Here is a 17,562-nt window from a genome sequence, read left to right as displayed (position 1 = left end):
CCTTTGAGTTGAGATTACCCGCGTGTGTCTCCAGCCAACCCGTAGGCTCCAAAGCTGAAGGAACGCACACAAGCCCACAGAAGAACCTTTCAGCAAAGTCATTTAGGCCCAGCAACTCCATGTTATGAGCCGCGATTTACTGATCTGATTGTAAGAGATTAGATTTATCCTTTCAAATCATCTAATCTGCTGAAGGGTGAAGTGCGGCAGCTGTCGGGGCGGATGGCACGGGATTTGAAGAAATTGCTCAAACATGTTACTGTTGGTAAAATCCTATGTCGACAGATCAGGTCAGAGGGGTAAAGACGTCAGTGGCATTTAGACGAAAAGTTTCCCGCCAAATCATGGTTCAGACGACGCTCCATGCAGAGAGATGGGAAGAACCTTTTCTGTGTTAGATGGAACGTTGTCACGGCTGATAATGTCAATCCCACACCGGGCACAAGCTCGATATCAGTACCATGCCTGCACCACCAATCGGCCCATTAATAGGGTAATTGACCGTAGCATACGGGTTATGTAAAGCGAACGAGCAATTTAATTGTCACATTCAGCTCCACTCCATCTCTACATATACTGCTGCAAAAACAAAAAAGCAATACCAAAACGTGTGCCAATATTCACAGATCGCAGGTGCAAATAATTCACTGCGGATGGAAAATGGGACATTCTAGCGCAAAAGATAAAGGTGTGTCACTAATGGCCATGTGCTATTACCCGATCCCACTGATATTTACACTGTTACCGGTAATGCCACATGGGATTCCGGTCAGACAAGTCCACAATACAAAGGAAGCAAATAACTGACTGTGGACACAATGAGAGCCATGCACCAGTGATACACAGAGCGGCTCACCAAACACCGGAGTGCTGGGCATTACTATGTGTATCCCTAAACTAGAAAAATACTGCCCCTATACACAAGAATATAACTGCTATAATACTGCCCCTATGTACAAGAATATAACTACTATAATACCACCCTTATACACAAGAATATAACTATTATAATACTGCTCCCTATGTACAAGAATATAACTACTATAATACCGCTCCTATGTACAAGAATATAACTACTATAGTACCGCTCCTATATACAAGAATATAACTACTATAATACTGCCGCTATGTACAAGAATATAACTACTATAATACTGCCCCTATGTACAAGAATATAACTACTATAATACTGCTCCTATATACAAGAATATAACTACTATAATACTGCCGCTATGTACAAGAATATAACTACTATAATACTGACCCTATGTACAAGAATATAACTACTATAATACTGCTCCTATATACAAGAATATAACTACTATAATACTGCCGCTATGTACAAGAATATAACTACTATAATACTGCTCCTATATACAAGAATATAACTACTATAATACTGCTCCCTTGTACAAGAATATAACTACTATAATACTGCCCCTATGTACAAGAATATAACTACTATAATACCGCTCCTATATACAAGAATATAACTACTATAATACTGCCGCCATGTACAAGAATATAACTACTATAATACTGCTCCTTATGTACAAGAATATAACTACTATAATACTGCCCCTTATGTACAAGAATATAACTACTATAATACTGCCCCTATGTACAAGAATATAACTACTATAATACTGCTCCCATGTACAAGAATATAACTACTATAGTACCGCTCCTATATACAAGAATATAACTACTATAATACTGCCGCTATGTACAAGAATATAACTACTATAATACTGCCCCTATGTACAAGAATATAACTACTATAATACTGCTCCTATGTACAAGAATATAACTACTATAGTACCGCTCCTATATACAAGAATATAACTACTATAATACTGCCGCTATGTACAAGAATATAACTACTATAATACTGCCCCTATGTACAAGAATATAACTACTATAATACTGCTCCTATATACAAGAATATAACTACTATAATACTGCCGCTATGTACAAGAATATAACTACTATAATACTGACCCTATGTACAAGAATATAACTACTATAATACTGCTCCTATATACAAGAATATAACTACTATAATACTGCCGCTATGTACAAGAATATAACTACTATAATACTGCTCCTATATACAAGAATATAACTACTATAATACTGCTCCCTTGTACAAGAATATAACTACTATAATACTGCCCCTATGTACAAGAATATAACTACTATAATACCGCTCCTATATACAAGAATATAACTACTATAATACTGCCGCTATGTACAAGAATATAACTACTATAATACTGCTCCTTATGTACAAGAATATAACTACTATAATACTGCCCCTATGTACAAGAATATAACTGGTATAATACTGCTCCTATGTACAAGAATATAACTACTATAATACTGCTCCTATGTACAAGAATATAACTACTATAATACTGCCCCTATGACCAAGAATATAACTGCTATAATACTGCTCCTATGTACAAGAATATAACTACTATACTACTGCTCCTATGTACAAGAATATAACTACTATAATACTGCTCCTATGTACAAGAATATAACTACTATAATACTGCTCCTATGTCCAAGAATATAACTACTATAATACCGCAGCTACGTACAAGAATAGAATGGTTAGAATAATACTGCGGTCAGGTTAGTGGGTTGGGAACATTTCCTGACGCCTTTGTTGTTCCATGAGGTAATCGCACTGTGATGACACGGTGACAAAGCGATTATGCGAACACTTGGCATCGGTCCCACTGCCAACAGCCCAACATTGGGTAACTTACATAATTCTTGTATATAAAGCCTCTGGCTCTCTGCCTGTAATAATCGTTCACCAGGAATGAGCTCGTCCGTGTGGATTTCGGGAATATCTGACCCAGCAAGGAATCAGATACATCGGGGGGGATCGGCTCGGCGGCAGCAGATTTATTTTTGAGACCACTGTAATATCGGAGGTGATTACAATATGGATAATATTATTCGGGCCCCTGTGGCATGAATGAAAGGCACAAATAAAGCTCCGGTTCTGTGATATAAACCCACGTCTAGCAGCCGTCATCCGGGCAGGAACCACATGTGGGGCGGCGGACGCACAATACCAAACCTCCGTGTTATCAGGCCAAATGTAATAGATGTCAGCCCAGTCCGAGCACGGCGGGAGAGGACAAAAAACTGCAGACCCTCTCTGGTTCCCATTGAAAACCCATTCATAAAATATCATCTAGAAACAATATATACAGCACAATGAGATAAAATATCATAAAATATCATAAAAATATATATTATATATATATTTTATTATATTTTATATGATATTTGATCTCATTGTATATACACACACACACACACACACGTGGTCAAAATTGTTGGTACCCCTCGTTTAATGACAGAAGAACCCACAATGGTCACAGAAATAACTTGAATCTGACAAAAGTAATAATAAATAAAAGATCTATGAAAATGAACAAATGAAAGTCAGACATTGCTTTTCCACCATGCTTCCACAGAATTAACAAAAAAAAAAAACCTTATGACATAGGCGTGAACAGAAATGATGGTGCCCCTGAAAATAATGTGACAAAAGGGACACGTTAGGTCACGGTGTGTCCACTAACTATCATCACAGGTGTCTACACTCCTGGAATCAGTGAGTGGCCGGTATATAGGGCTACAGACACTCGCTGTGCTGTTTGGTGACATGGTGAGTATCACACTCAACATGGACCAGACGAAGCGAAGGAAAGAGTTGTCTCAGTAGATTAGAAAGAACATTATAGACAAACGTTAAAGGTAAAAGTTATGAGACCATCTCCAAGCAGCTTGATGTTCCTGTGACTACAGTTGCACATAGTATTCAGAGATGTAAGATCCCTGGGACTGTAGCCGACCTCCCTGGACGTGGCCGCAGGAGGAACATTGATGACAAATCAAAGAGACGGATAATACGAATGGTGACAAAACAGCCCAGAAGAACTTCTAAACAGATGAACTTCAAGCTCAAGGAACATCAGTGTCAGATCGCACCATCCGTCATCGTATGAGTCAAAATAAACTTCATGGGAAACGACCAAGGAGGACACCATTGTTGAAAAAAAAAAAAAAATCATAAAAAAGCCAGACTGGAATTTGCCAAACTACATGTTGACAAGCCACAAAGTTTCTGGGAGAATGTCCTATGGACAGATGAGACAAAAATGGAACTTTTTGGCAAGGCACATCAGCTCTTTGATCACAGACGGAAAAATGAAGCATATCATGAAAAGAACACCGTCCCTACTGTGAAACATGGAGGAGGCTCTGATATGTTCTGGGGCTGCTTTGCAGCATCTGGCACAGGGTGTCTAGAATCTGTGCAGGCTACAATGAAATGTCAAGACTATCAAGGGATTCTAGAGAGAAATGTGCTGTCCGGTGTCAGAAAGCTTGGTGTCAGTCGCAGGTCGTGAGTCCTGAAACAGGATAATGACCCAAAACACACAGCTAAAAACACCCAAGAATGGCGAAGAGGAAAACATTGGACTATTCTGAAGTGGCCTTCTATGAGCCCTGACCTAAATCCTATTGAGCATCTTTGGAAAGAGCTGAAACAAAAGGCAACCTTCAGACACGAGACAACTGGAGCAGTTTGCTCTTGAGGAGCGGCCAAAATACCTGTTGAGAGGCGCAGAAGTCTCACTGACAGCTACAGGAATCGTGTGATTGCAGTGATTGCCTCAAAAGGTTGTGCAACAAAATATTAAGTTAAGGAGGGTCCCATCATTTCTGTCCAGGAATATTTCATGAGTTTATTTTTATTTTTAATTCTGTGGAAGCATGGCTGAAAAGCAATGTCTGACTTTCATTTGTTCATTTTCATAAATTTTGTATTTATTATTACTTTTGTCAGGTTCAAGTTATTTCTGTGACCATTGTGGGTTTTTCGGTCATTAAAAAAGGGGTACCGACAATTCTGAATACGTCTCTATATAGAATATACAGACATACAATGGAAAATCTAAAAAAAAAAAAATTATATATATATATATATATATATATATATATATATATATATATATATATATATATATATATATATATTGAAAATATTAATTTAATAAAATAAGTAAAATAAACAATATGTACAACATAATAAGAAATAAAATACTATAAAATAATAGATAATATAATGATATCTATATACACATACTAGATGGTGGCCCGATTCTAACGCATCGGGTATTCTAGAATATGTATGTCCACGTAGTATATTGCCCAGTCACGTATTGCCCAGCCACATAGTATATAGCAGAGCCACGTAGTATATATTGCCCAGCCACATAGTATATAGCAGAGCCACGTAGTATATATTGTCTAGCCACATAGTATATTGCACAGCGACAGAGTATACAGCACAGAGCCACGTAGTATAGAGACTTAAAAAAAAATAAAAAAAATAAACATATACTCACCTATAGCCCGTTGAAGTCCTGCTATACTCACCATCCGCCGCCTTTCCCGCTCCTCGCCACGCTCCCGGGACCGCTCCATTGCAAGCGGCAGCTTCCGGTCCCAGGGCTGGTGTGAGCAGGACCTATGATGATGTCGCGGTCACATGACCGTGACGTCACGGCAGGTCCTTGTCGCACACCAGCCCTGGGACCGGAAGCTGACGCTTGCAATGGAGCGGTCCCGGGAGCGTGGCGAGGAGCGGGAAAGGCGGCGGAGGGTGAGTATAGCAGGTTTTTTGTTTTTTTTAATTATTTTTAACATGACACATTTTTACTATTGATGCTGCATAGGCAGCATCAATAGTAAATAGTTGGGACACACAGGGTTAATAGCAGCGGTAACGGAGTGCGTTACACCGCGGGCCGTTACCGCTGCCATTAACCCTGTGCGAGCGGTGAGTGGAGGGGATTACGGAGCGGGCGCCGGGCAGTGAATGAGGGGAGTAGGGGAGGGACTAACTGGACTGTGGCCGTCGCTGATTGGTCACGGCAGCCATGACAGGCAGCTGCCAAGACCAATCAGTGAATGAATAACCGTGACAGAAGGACAGACAGACAGACGGAAGTGACCCTTAGACAATTATGTCTATAGATATATATACACAGTGGGAAAAATATTCTATAATAAAATCTATAATATAACGCTGGGAGCGTCACTCTGTCCGAAGCCTTTATAGACTGCGCAGGCGCAAGCGCCGGCGCAGTCTGGCCCCCACAGAGTGACGCTCCCAGGAGATCGCGGTATGCGTAAGCACTGAACGCATACCGCGATCTCCACCGGAGAGTCAGGGACCGTGGACGCGCCAGGAGGGAGGATAAGTATATTCACCTGTCCTCCGTTCCAGCGCTGCGTGCGGCTCCGTCTTCCGGCTCCTCTGCTGTGACAGAGTCCAGTCACAGGCAGAGGAGCCGGAGTGTGTGTTCAAGAAAATGGCGCCGGAAAGCGCGGACTGCGCAGGCGCCGATTCCTGCTGCCGGAATCGGCGCCTGCGCAGTCCGCGCTTTCCAGCACCATTTTCTTGAAGACACACCTGCAGTGGAGCCGGACGATAGGCGAGTATGGTATTTTTTTTTTTTTATATGGCAGCAGCATACGGGGGGGGCATATAATACAATAGTGGCGCAGGATGGGAGCAGCACATGACAGAACGGGCGCAGGATGGCAGCAGCACATGACAGAACGGGCGCAGGATGGCAGCAGCACATGACAGAACGGGCGCAGGATGGCAGCAGCGCATGACAGAACGGGCGCAGGATGGCAGCAGCGCATGACATAACGGGCGCAGGATGGCAGCAGCACATGACAGAACGGGCGCAGGATGGCAGCAGCGCATGACAGAATGGGCGCAGGATGGCAGCAGCACATGACAGAACGGGCGCAGGATGGCAGCAGCACATGACAGAACGGGCGCAGGATGGGAGCAGCACATGACAGAACGGGCGCAGGATGGGAGCAGCACATGACAGAACGGGCGCAGGATGGCAGCAGCGCATGACAGAACGGGGGAGCAGGATGGGAGCAGCACATGACAGAACGGGCGCAGGATGGCAGCAGCGCATGACAGAATGGGCGCAGGATGGCAGCAGCACATGACATAACGGGCGCAGGATGGCAGCAGCACATGACAGAACGGGCGCAGGATGGCAGCAGCGCATGACAGAACGGGGGAGCAGGATGGGAGCAGCACATGACAGAACGGGCGCAGGATGGCAGCAGCACATGACAGAACGGGCGCAGGATGGCAGCAGCGCATGACAGAATGGGCGCAGGATGGCAGCAGCACATGACAGAACGGGCGCAGGATGGCAGCAGCACATGACAGAACGGGCGCAGGATGGCAGCAGCACATGACAGAACGGGCGCAGGATGGCAGCAGCACATGACAGAACGGGCGCAGGATGGCAGCAGCACATGACAGAACGGGCGCAGGATGGGAGCAGCACATGACAGAACGGGCGCAGGATGGCAGCAGCACATGACAGAACGGGCGCAGGATGGCAGCAGCACATGATGGAGACCATATACCAATATAAATGCTCGCCACCCGGGCGTAGAACGGGTTCAATAGCTAGTATAATATAAAAAGCAATATATACAACATAATAAGATAAAATAACAAGAAATATAAAAAAATTGAAATATAAAAAAAATATATAAAATATAAATAAAAACAATAGAAAATCTAAAAAATATATATAATTAAATATAATATAAAAATAGAAAATATTTAAAAAAAATGTATAAAATATGTAAAAAAAAAAAAACACTACTATAAATCATCATGTGTCGTGGCTTGTGTTCCATTTGGTCAAGAAAGTGTATAATATTCTATGACAAGATATACTAATATATTACAAGTGTTACAATGCAACAAAACGTTATTAGTCTGGCATTTGATAATCCAGAATGTCTAATAGCAGCACTGAGGCTGTAGGGAAGGAAGCACATGGTTTCCTTGCAGCTCTGTACTACTGCCCCTGTGTGAGGCCACCTGTCACATCAGGTCCGTGTCACACTGACAGCTGGGGAGCTTTTTCCCCCCAACTCTTCCATTCATTAGATGCAGTGGTGTGAACACTGTTTACAAGCCTGACATCCTCACCTCCATGCTAATGACCCTCATTAAAGTGATAAGAACAGGCCTGTGGCATCTGTGCAATGCACAAAGGTCACGCCCTAACAAGGCACAGAGGGGCCCCAGTCAGAGGCAGCTGTAAACATAAGGAGAATCTGTTATTTGCCATAAATATGTCATTTTATTACTTGGTGTAAAAGCCGCTGTTCTCCTGAATCCGGCGATGTTTTTCTTTTCTTCCTGCGCCTCTCCGTTCCTGAGATATGGCCTCATCTTTCCTGTCTATAAATCTGGTCCTTGCTTGCCATTTGGGTGTGGTCCAGAAGAAGACCACCCACAAGAGGTGTGGACCACGCCCACTTGGCTACAAGACTAGATTTATACATTTGGAAGAAAGGGCCGTAACTCAGGAACGGAGAGGCGCAGGAATAAGAGAAAAACATCGCCGGATTCAGGAGAACAGCGGCTTTTACACCACGTAATACCGTAACATATATATATATTTGGCAAGTGACAAGTCTTCTTTAAAGGGACATTGAGCCTAGAGTCTGCAGCTTTGGAAAGTGCAGCAGCGTCATAAAGGGGGGCAGAAAACTATTTTTCGGCACTGAAGATGTGGGAGATAAACTAGAAATCATGAGGATTATTGCTGTAAGCATCTTCCAGGCATGAAATGGCTGACAACAGAGAGCAGTACAGGAGGAGGAGGTGAGCTGTGACATCACCTATTGTGAATGGTGGATCCTGTGTTATCTACTGTATATAGAGGTGTTATCAGTCACTGTACAGGAGGGGAAGTGAGCTGTGACATCACCTATTGTGAATGGTGGATCCTGTGTTATCTACTGTATATAGAGGTGTTATCAGTCACTGTACAGGAGGAGGTGTGCTGTGACATCTATTGTGAATGGTGGATCCTGTGTTATCTACTGTATATAGAGATATTATCAGTCATTGTACAGGAGGAGGAGGTGAGCTGTAACATCACCTATTGTGAATGGTGGCTCCTGTGTTATCTACTGTATATAGAGGTGTAATCAGTCATTGTACAGGAGGAGGAGGTGAGCTGTGACATCACCTATTGTGAATGGTGGCTCCTGTGTCATCTACTGTATATAGAGATATTATCAGTCATTGTACAGGAGGAGGAGGTGAGCTGTGACATCACCTATTGTGAATGGTGGCTCCTGTGTCATCTACTGTATATAGAGATATTATCAGTCATTGTACAGGAGGAGGAGGTGAGCTGTGACATCACCTATTGTGAATGGTGGATCCTGTGTTATCTCCTGTATATAGAGGTGTTATCAGTCATTGTAATCCTGCCTCTGGTGATAAGGAGCCTGCTAAAAACTCTCCCTGAAGTAGAAGTCTAATAACCCTAGTGTGAATTTTTTTTTTTTTTAATAAAGATTATGAAAAAAAAAAAAAAAAAAAGTACACATCACATAGAAACCTGATTTAAGCAATAGGTGATTTCTGATGACACATTCCCTTTAAGGGCAGAATTGTGCTTTTAATTACGATAAAGGCATTCGTGGCATGTAATCTGATCATATTGTCATTATGTTGGGCCGCCCAGACAATTACTGTAAACCTGGAGACTCCTCATTACGTCACATCCAGAGTGATGGACCGCCTGTGACCTGAGACAACGGCAGAAACAGCAGATCATGACGGAAGGAAAAGTACTTCAAAAAACAACAACAACAACAACAACGACCCATCTCATAAAAAACTATAATAAATAAGCCCGACATCGCATCACTCGGCCGACTAATGGTGTTCATAGCTATAAAGGAGAATTATGGTAATGACATAAATCCGGGTCACGTCATGAGAAAGGGATAAAAGTGTAAAAATAGCAAAAAGTAGTGTAATAAAAGTGTAAGGAGAAAATGACAGAACCTCCCACCTCACTACAGGTCCCAGCACCAGCAGACCAAAGCCGCCGAAACTGTATATGGGGGAGTCGGACGGCCGCTGAGTTATCTCATGGGGGGGGGGGCATTGAACAGTATGATGGCCCTGGGCATAAATAATGGCACACTAGGCTCCCAGCCTAGAAAACATCAGAGCATCAAACCACTGGACACCAGGGACTGGGTCTACAAACCGCCAGGGACTACGTCTACAAACCGCCAGGGACTACGTCTACAAACCGCCAGGGACTACGTCTACAAACCGCCAGGGACTACGTCTACAAACCACTAGGGACTAGGGCTCCTAACCACTAGGGATTGGGTCTACAAACCACTGGACACCAAGGACTAGGGCTCCTAACCACTAGGGACTGGGTCTACAAACCACTAGGGACTAGGGCTCCTAACCACTAGGGACTACGTCTACAAACCACTGGACACCAGGGACTAGAGCTCCTAACCACTAGGGACTGGGTCTACAAACCACTGGACACCAGGGACTAGAGCTCCTAACCACTAGGGACTGGGTCTACAAACCACTGGACACCAAGGACTAAGGCTCAAAACCACTACAGACTGGGTGTACAAACCACTGGACACCAGAGACTAGGGCTCCTAACCACTACAGACTGGGTCTACAAACTACTGGACACCAGGGACTTGGTCTACAAACCACTGGACACCAGAGACTAGGGCTCCTAACCAATAGGGACTGGGTCTACAAACCACTGGACACCAGGGACTAATGCTCCAAAAAACTACGGCTGGGTCTACAAGTTACTGGTCACCAGGGACTTGGTCTACAAACTACTGGACACCAGGGACTAGGGCTCCTAACCATTAGGGACTGGGTCTACAAGACACTGGACACCAGGGACTATGGCTCCAAACCACTACAGACTGGGTCTACAAACCACTAAGACTAGGGCTCCTAACCATTACGGAAAGAGTCTACAAGCCACTGGACACCACGGACTAGAGCTCCAAACCACTAAGAACTGGGTCTACAAACCACTGGACACCAGGGACTATAGATGCAATCCTACACCTTCAAATGGTAGGGACCAGAAACCATTAAACTAAATGCAAAACATGACAGATACAAGTCACTGGGGATCAGGGTGGATAAAAATCAATGTGTTTTTTTTTGTTTTTTGTTTTTTTAAAAACGGATTTTTTTATTTAAATCGGATTTTTTTTTTCAATAAACTGCTTTTTGAGGAAAATATTTTACCATCCAAAGGTTCTTCCATCATGAGATAAAGCTGAGTAATTTAACTCAGTAGAATAAAGGCTGTATATGTGTAACATTCACAATGCCATGCTCTTCCAGAGGTTTCTGTAGGATTAGTGGGCAGTTTCTCTCCTATATTATCACAGACGCTCGCTTTACTTACGCAGTTCTCAAAACTGAATTTGACTCCGCAGAGGTCCCAGCCTCCTCTTCAGGGCAAAAATGTTACAACATGAACAGAGTTGAGAAAAAGACCTTAATCCTTTTGTTCTACAAACCTATGAATACAGAATCAACCCCTTCAGTGCCAACTCCAAGAAGTCAGACAATATGTTTCTGATTGTTTGGAGTGGAATAGATCTGCACAACACAAGAAGAATGTGAATCTAAGTGTGAGGAGGAGGAAGGGCAAGCAGACAAGAAAATGAAAGTGAAACTTTGAGCACAATACTGCAGCATAGCCACAGACAGACAAGTCTGGATCTGTTTGTGTGTACGATCTGAGGTTTATTACATTCTTTCCTTATAATGGCAGCAGTCTGTAAAAGAGACCCAGTTTCGGAATATTTTAATGAAGCTCCTTCGCCTATCGGTAAGGCAGGCATGCGTGCAAAATGCAAACGATGCAACAAAGTTGAATAAATCTATTTAAATTGTTATTAAGGTCAGGATTATTTTTCGCCTTCCTAAGTACAACAGAACAGTGGTGTCCAAATATGAATGATTAACCCATTAAACTGGGGAGAAAAAAGTAATATAAAAAGTGATTCTAAAAATCTTCATCTACTTGCATGTTAAAGTAGCAAGAACTAGTTTAGGTAGAAACTTTGATTTAAATCACTGATTCAAATCAAGCCTTACTGACTAGTGATTTAAATCGTGATTTAAATCGTGATTTAAATCAGTTAGATTTAAATCAAATCCACCCTGCTGGGGATCAAACTGTAAATTGGCTAATAGGCCACTGGGGAGGCCACCCAGCCACTTCCTGCAAGGTCCTGGAACAATAAACCACCGGTCACCAGAACACGGCACAACACTAGCGGTGCCAGGACTTTTGCACAGACATGGAGCTGCCGTATGAGCACAGCTTGTCATGTGGAATCCCCTGTAAGAAAGTCCCAGAGACACAGGGCTATTTATCCCGGGCTTCCTAGCACTCGCTGACTGCTCCCTGCTGCCTCACACCGGCTCCTGACCTCCCTGCTGCCTCGCATCGGCTCCTGACCTCCCTGCTGCCTCGCACCGGCTCCTGACCTCCCTGCTGCCTCGCACCGCCTCCTGACCTCCCTGCTGCCTCGCACCGCCTCCTGACCTCCCTGCTGCCTCGCACCGCCTCCTGACCTCCCTGCTGCCTCGCACCGCCTCCTGACCTCCCTGCTGCCTCGCACCGCCTCCTGACCTCCCTGCTGCCTCGCACCGCCTCCTGACCTCCCTGCTGCCTCGCACCGCCTCCTGACCTCCCGATGCCTCGCACCGCCTCCTGACCTCCCGATGCCTCGCACCGCCTCCTGACCTCCCGATGCCTCGCACCGCCTCCTGACCTCCCGATGCCTCGCACCGCCTCCTGACCTCCCGATGCCTCGCACCGCCTCCTGACCTCCCGATGCCTCGCACCGCCTCCTGACCTCCCGCTGCCTCGCACCGCCTCCTGACCTCCCGCTGCCTCGCACCGCCTCCTGACCTCCCGATGCCTCGCACCGCCTCCTGACCTCCCGATGCCTCGCACCGCCTCCTGACCTCCCGATGCCTCGCACCGCCTCCTGACCTCCCGATGCCTCGCACCGCCTCCTGACCTCCCGATGCCTCACACCGCCTCCTGACCTCCCGATGCCTCACACCGCCTCCTGACCTCCCGATGCCTCACACCGCCTCCTGACCTCCCGATGCCTCACACCGCCTCCTGACCTCCCGCTGCCTCACACCGCCTCCTGACCTCCCGCTGCCTCACACCGCCTCCTGACCTCCCGCTGCCTCACACCGCCTCCTGACCTCCCGCTGCCTCACACCGCCTCCTGACCTCCCGCTGCCTCACACCGCCTCCTGACCTCCCGATGCCTCACACCGCCTCCTGACCTCCCGATGCCTCACACCGCCTCCTGACCTCCCGATGCCTCACACCGCCTCCTGACCTCCCGATGCCTCACACCGCCTCCTGACCTCCCGCTGCCTCACACCGCCTCCTGACCTCCCGCTGCCTCACACCGCCTCCTGACCTCCCGCTGCCTCACACCGCCTCCTGACCTCCCGCTGCCTCACACCGCCTCCTGACCTCCCGATGCCTCACACCGCCTCCTGACCTCCCGATGCCTCACACCGCCTCCTGACCTCCCGATGCCTCACACCGCCTCCTGACCTCCCGAGGCCTCACACCGCCTCCTGACCTCCCGATGCCTCACACCGCCTCCTGACCTCCCGATGCCTCCTGGGAACTGGCACTCTGGTTGCAGAGGAAACAGATGCAAATGCCCCTGCCCTGCAGCGCTCATATTCCCGGCTGCGGGGGATAAACATAACCCCCCCATGTGACAGAGGGGTAACACAAGCCATCACTAAATGAGCCCACCCTCCGTACAAACAATAGTAAGTGACCCCTCCAGGATCTCGTAAGTCCGCGCATCTGAAAGCCAAACTGAGCAGTGAGCACGTAGAGAATGACTGCACTGCCCCTAACGCCCATCTGCAGCCCCGCACGCCCATCTGCAGCCCCGCACGCCCATCAGTTCAGGAGAGCAGCACAGTTCTCACCGCTGGGGCAAGGCACCTGAAAGATGCACCAAATTCATAAAAAGGTGTACACCTCTTAAAGGGGTTGTCCACATGCCTGCTGAGCTCTTCCGTTCTCTGCACATTCCCCAGGATGTGGTCTGCGGTCACAAATCAGCTAGTTACAAACTCTCGGCCACACGGAGCTCACTGAAGGATTCTCAGTTACCTGACAGGGGGCGATACAGCTACACCTGGACAGAGGGGGGTCTCCTCTCAGCAGGAGCGGAATTCCCTCAGAAAGATCCCAGGAGGTGAAACTATGATGAAAAACATTCAGAAAGTGGAGGAAGAAAGCGGAAACAATATTCCCCACCACCCCGGAGGTCTGCAGTCCTCATGGACACTACATCGGTGACTGCTCCTTTCCCTCGCACCATTTATAAAATCTCCGCTTACTGTCAGTGAATGGCGGGAATAGAGGTCCGGTATGGATGGAGGATCTCAGGAGTGGCAGATAACAGCGAGCAATAGACAGTATGGGGGCTTCTATAGGAAGGTGGATAGAACGGGCAGCATCACTGGGTACACGGCTGACGCCTGCGGAGACCACAGCTGCCCCCTATGAGCACTACATAAGGTGAGCGGTACTGTGAGCTCTCTCCCATAGAAGTGAATGGGGGTTACCCGCAGTACCATTCGCCGCCACGACACACGGCGCTGTGCGACCCTTCTCAATCCCACACCGACGACCCCTTCTCCTTCTTCCGTCTCATTTCCTCCGCCCGCCGGGGCAGATCTCTGCTTGCTGTCAGCGTACGACGACGTTGTTCTGCGCTTGATCCACTGGATTCTTCTCGGAATGTTTCCATTTGTTCCCAGCAAGCAGAGGGTGTGGGGGGAAAAAAACCGCAGAGGGTGTTAAAAATGTATCTGAGTGATCCGGAGTGCCCCTTTAAGCGACTGTCAGGAAGCTGCGCAGTGTGAATGAGGCCGGAATACCAAGTATTATACTGGGGATATTGCAGAGCGCCTCGGTATAATAGTACAGGAGCGTTATAACAGCCCGGAGCGCACCAACTGCCAAACAGGGGGAACCAGTTTGTCGGAGGCTCGGTTCTGTGTCATTTCTCCGCACCATATGTGCAGCTCCCCCTGACATCCCCTCCTGGCTGCAGCTGCTCCTGTGTGCCCCCCACCCTCGGCCACCAATGGGCAGCTTCTCCTCAGCGCACACCCCCCCTTCTACGCTGACTGTGAATTGTGCAAGTCTGCATTCACCTTCAGCAGCTCCACATGGGAGCAAAGACAAATATAAACACCGCCGGCCGGGGTGCTGCCAGCAACATGGGCAATGGGGGTGCTGCCAGCAACATGGGCAATGGGGGTGCTGCCAGCAACATGGGCAATGGGGGTGCTGCCAGCAACATGGGCAATGGGGGTGCTGCCAGCAACATGGCAAATGGGGGTGCTGCCAGCAACATGGGCAATGGGGGTGCTGCCAGCAACATGGGCAATGGGGGTGCTGCCAGCGACATGGCAAATGGGGGTGCTGCCAGCAACATGGGCAATGGGGGTGCTGCCAGCAACATGGCAAATGGGGGTGCTGCCAGCAACATGGCCAATGGGGGTGCTGCCAGCAACATGGCCAATGGGGGTACTGCCAGCGACATGGCAAATGGGGGTACTGCCAGCAACATGGCAAATGGGGGTACTGCCAGCAACATGGCCAATGGGGGTGCAAAAAAGGGGGGTGCAAGGATTTAAAGGGATCATCGCTGTCCTAAATAAGCCACAAATGATCTCATGTTGTAATAAAAGAGCACAGAAAATGGTACAAAACCAGGTGGCGGCAATTGTGTGGCTTGTTACAGACCGGGGGACGGGGGTGATGCCCGTGTCACAGAGCGGACCGGGGCAGAGGATGGAGGCACATCTATGGCTCCAATGTCTGATGGTGCCCATAGGGCCAATGTGGCGGTGATGGCGACTTACCCAGGGAGGAGGCAGACGTCCAGAGGTGAGGTCCAGAGGCTGCTCCTTAGATCCCACAATGGAGGGCTGGGCACCACTAAGCCCCCGGGCATAGGGGTCCAGCGCGGGCAGCTCCTGGGGGCCCCGGCTCCTCACTCACCACCGCCTGGCTGCTGCTGGGGAGAAGAAAATGCTCATTTGTCTGGCAGGATTTCTGCTCTTTGCACGTAGCAATGAGAGAGCAGCGTCCTCCCCTCCCTGCTGCCAATCATCCCTGCCTGTATACAGAGGGCGGGCAGAGGGGCCGGGAAGTGGGCCGGGACCGGGGGAGAGGAGGGAGCACATGGGAGACAGACACAAAGGGGACGGAGCCGCCAAACACAAGTGTGGAGGATCCCTCACAGATGTCTGCCTGACAGGATTACCATTCAGGAGTCTGGGAAAGCTGGGTGACAATCCCTGTGTAGGCCAAATCTGACCCCATACTGAGGCACTTTAGCTCAGGACCCTTCTCTTCCTTCCTACTCTGCAACCTTTCTTCATCCGTTCCTTGTCTGCCCCCCTATTTCTTATCTGCTTCTCCATTTCTTGTCCGCGCCCCTATTTCGTGTTTGCCTCCGTTTATTGTGTTCCCCCTATTTCTTGTCTGCCCTCCTCATTTCCCATCTGTCCTCTATTTCTTGCCAGCCCCCTATTTCTTGTCCGCCACATTTCATGTCCCCCATATCTTGTCCACCCCCTTCTATTTCATGTCTGCCCCCTATTTGTTGTCCACCCCCCCATTTCTTGTCCACCCCTTTCCTGTTTCTTGTCCACCCCCTATTTCTTGTCCGCACCCATTTCTTATCTGCCCCATTTCTTGTCCACCCCCCTCCTGTTTCTTGTCCGCCCCCTCTTATTTCCTGTCCCCCCCATATCTTGTCCGCCCCCTCCTGTTTCTTGTCTGCCCCCATTTCTTGTCTGCCCCATTTCTTGTCTGCCCCCATTTCTTGTCTGCCCCCATTTCTTGTCTGCCCCCATTTCTTGTCTGCCCCCATTTCTTGTCTGCCCCCATTTCTTGTCTGCCCCCATTTCTTGTCTGCCCCCATTTCTTGTCTGCCCCCTCCTGTTTCTTGTCCGCCCCCCATTTCTTGTCTGCCCCCATTTCTTATCTGCCCCCATTTCTTGTCTGCCCCCATTTCTTGTCTGCCCCCTCCTGTTTCTTGTCCGCCCCCCATTTCTTGTCTGCCCCCATTTCTTGTCTGCCCCCATTTCTTGTCTGCCCCCTCCTGTTTCTTGTCCGCCCCCCATTTCTTGTCTGCCCCCATTTCTTGTCTGCCCCCATTTCTTGTCTGCCCCCTCCTGTTTCTTGTCCGCCCCCCATTTCTTGTCTGCCCCCATTTCTTATCTGCCCCCATTTCTTGTCTGCCCCCATTTCTTGTCTGCCCCCTCCTGTTTCTTGTCCGCCCCCCATTTCTTGTCTGCCCCCATTTCTTGTCTGCCCCCTCCTGTTTCTTGTCTGCCCCCATTTCTTGTCTGCCCCCATTTCTTATCTGCCCCCATTTCTTGTCTGTCCCCCATTTCTTGATCCCCCCCCAATATCTTGCTTGCTCCTCTCCTCTGTCTCCACAATTCTGGAATCATTGATGGCTCTCGTCATAATTACATAACCGCACATCACACCCACCATT

At 47.8% G+C, this 17,562-nt stretch overlaps 1 protein-coding gene across 1 annotated transcript in view; it reads right to left on the bottom strand.

The window, feature by feature from the left end:
• The window catches only part of RNF24 (ring finger protein 24), a 69,958-nt gene extending 53,896 nt beyond the window's left edge, over nt 1–16,062 (bottom strand). Inside the window, exon 1 of the mRNA XM_069745153.1 lies at nt 15,914–16,062. Coding sequence (XP_069601254.1) covers nt 15,914–16,005 — 92 coding nt within the window. The 5' untranslated portion in view covers nt 16,006–16,062. The remainder of the gene's footprint in view (nt 1–15,913) is intronic.
• Nucleotides 16,063–17,562: the final 1,500 nt, after the last annotated feature.

The sequence above is a fragment of the Ranitomeya imitator genome, chromosome 1, assembly GCF_032444005.1.
Source record: "Ranitomeya imitator isolate aRanImi1 chromosome 1, aRanImi1.pri, whole genome shotgun sequence".
In the NCBI taxonomy this organism is placed as follows: domain Eukaryota; kingdom Metazoa; phylum Chordata; class Amphibia; order Anura; family Dendrobatidae; genus Ranitomeya; species Ranitomeya imitator.
Note: the sequence above shows the minus strand (reverse complement) of the source record. Positions and strands in the feature narration are given on the sequence as shown.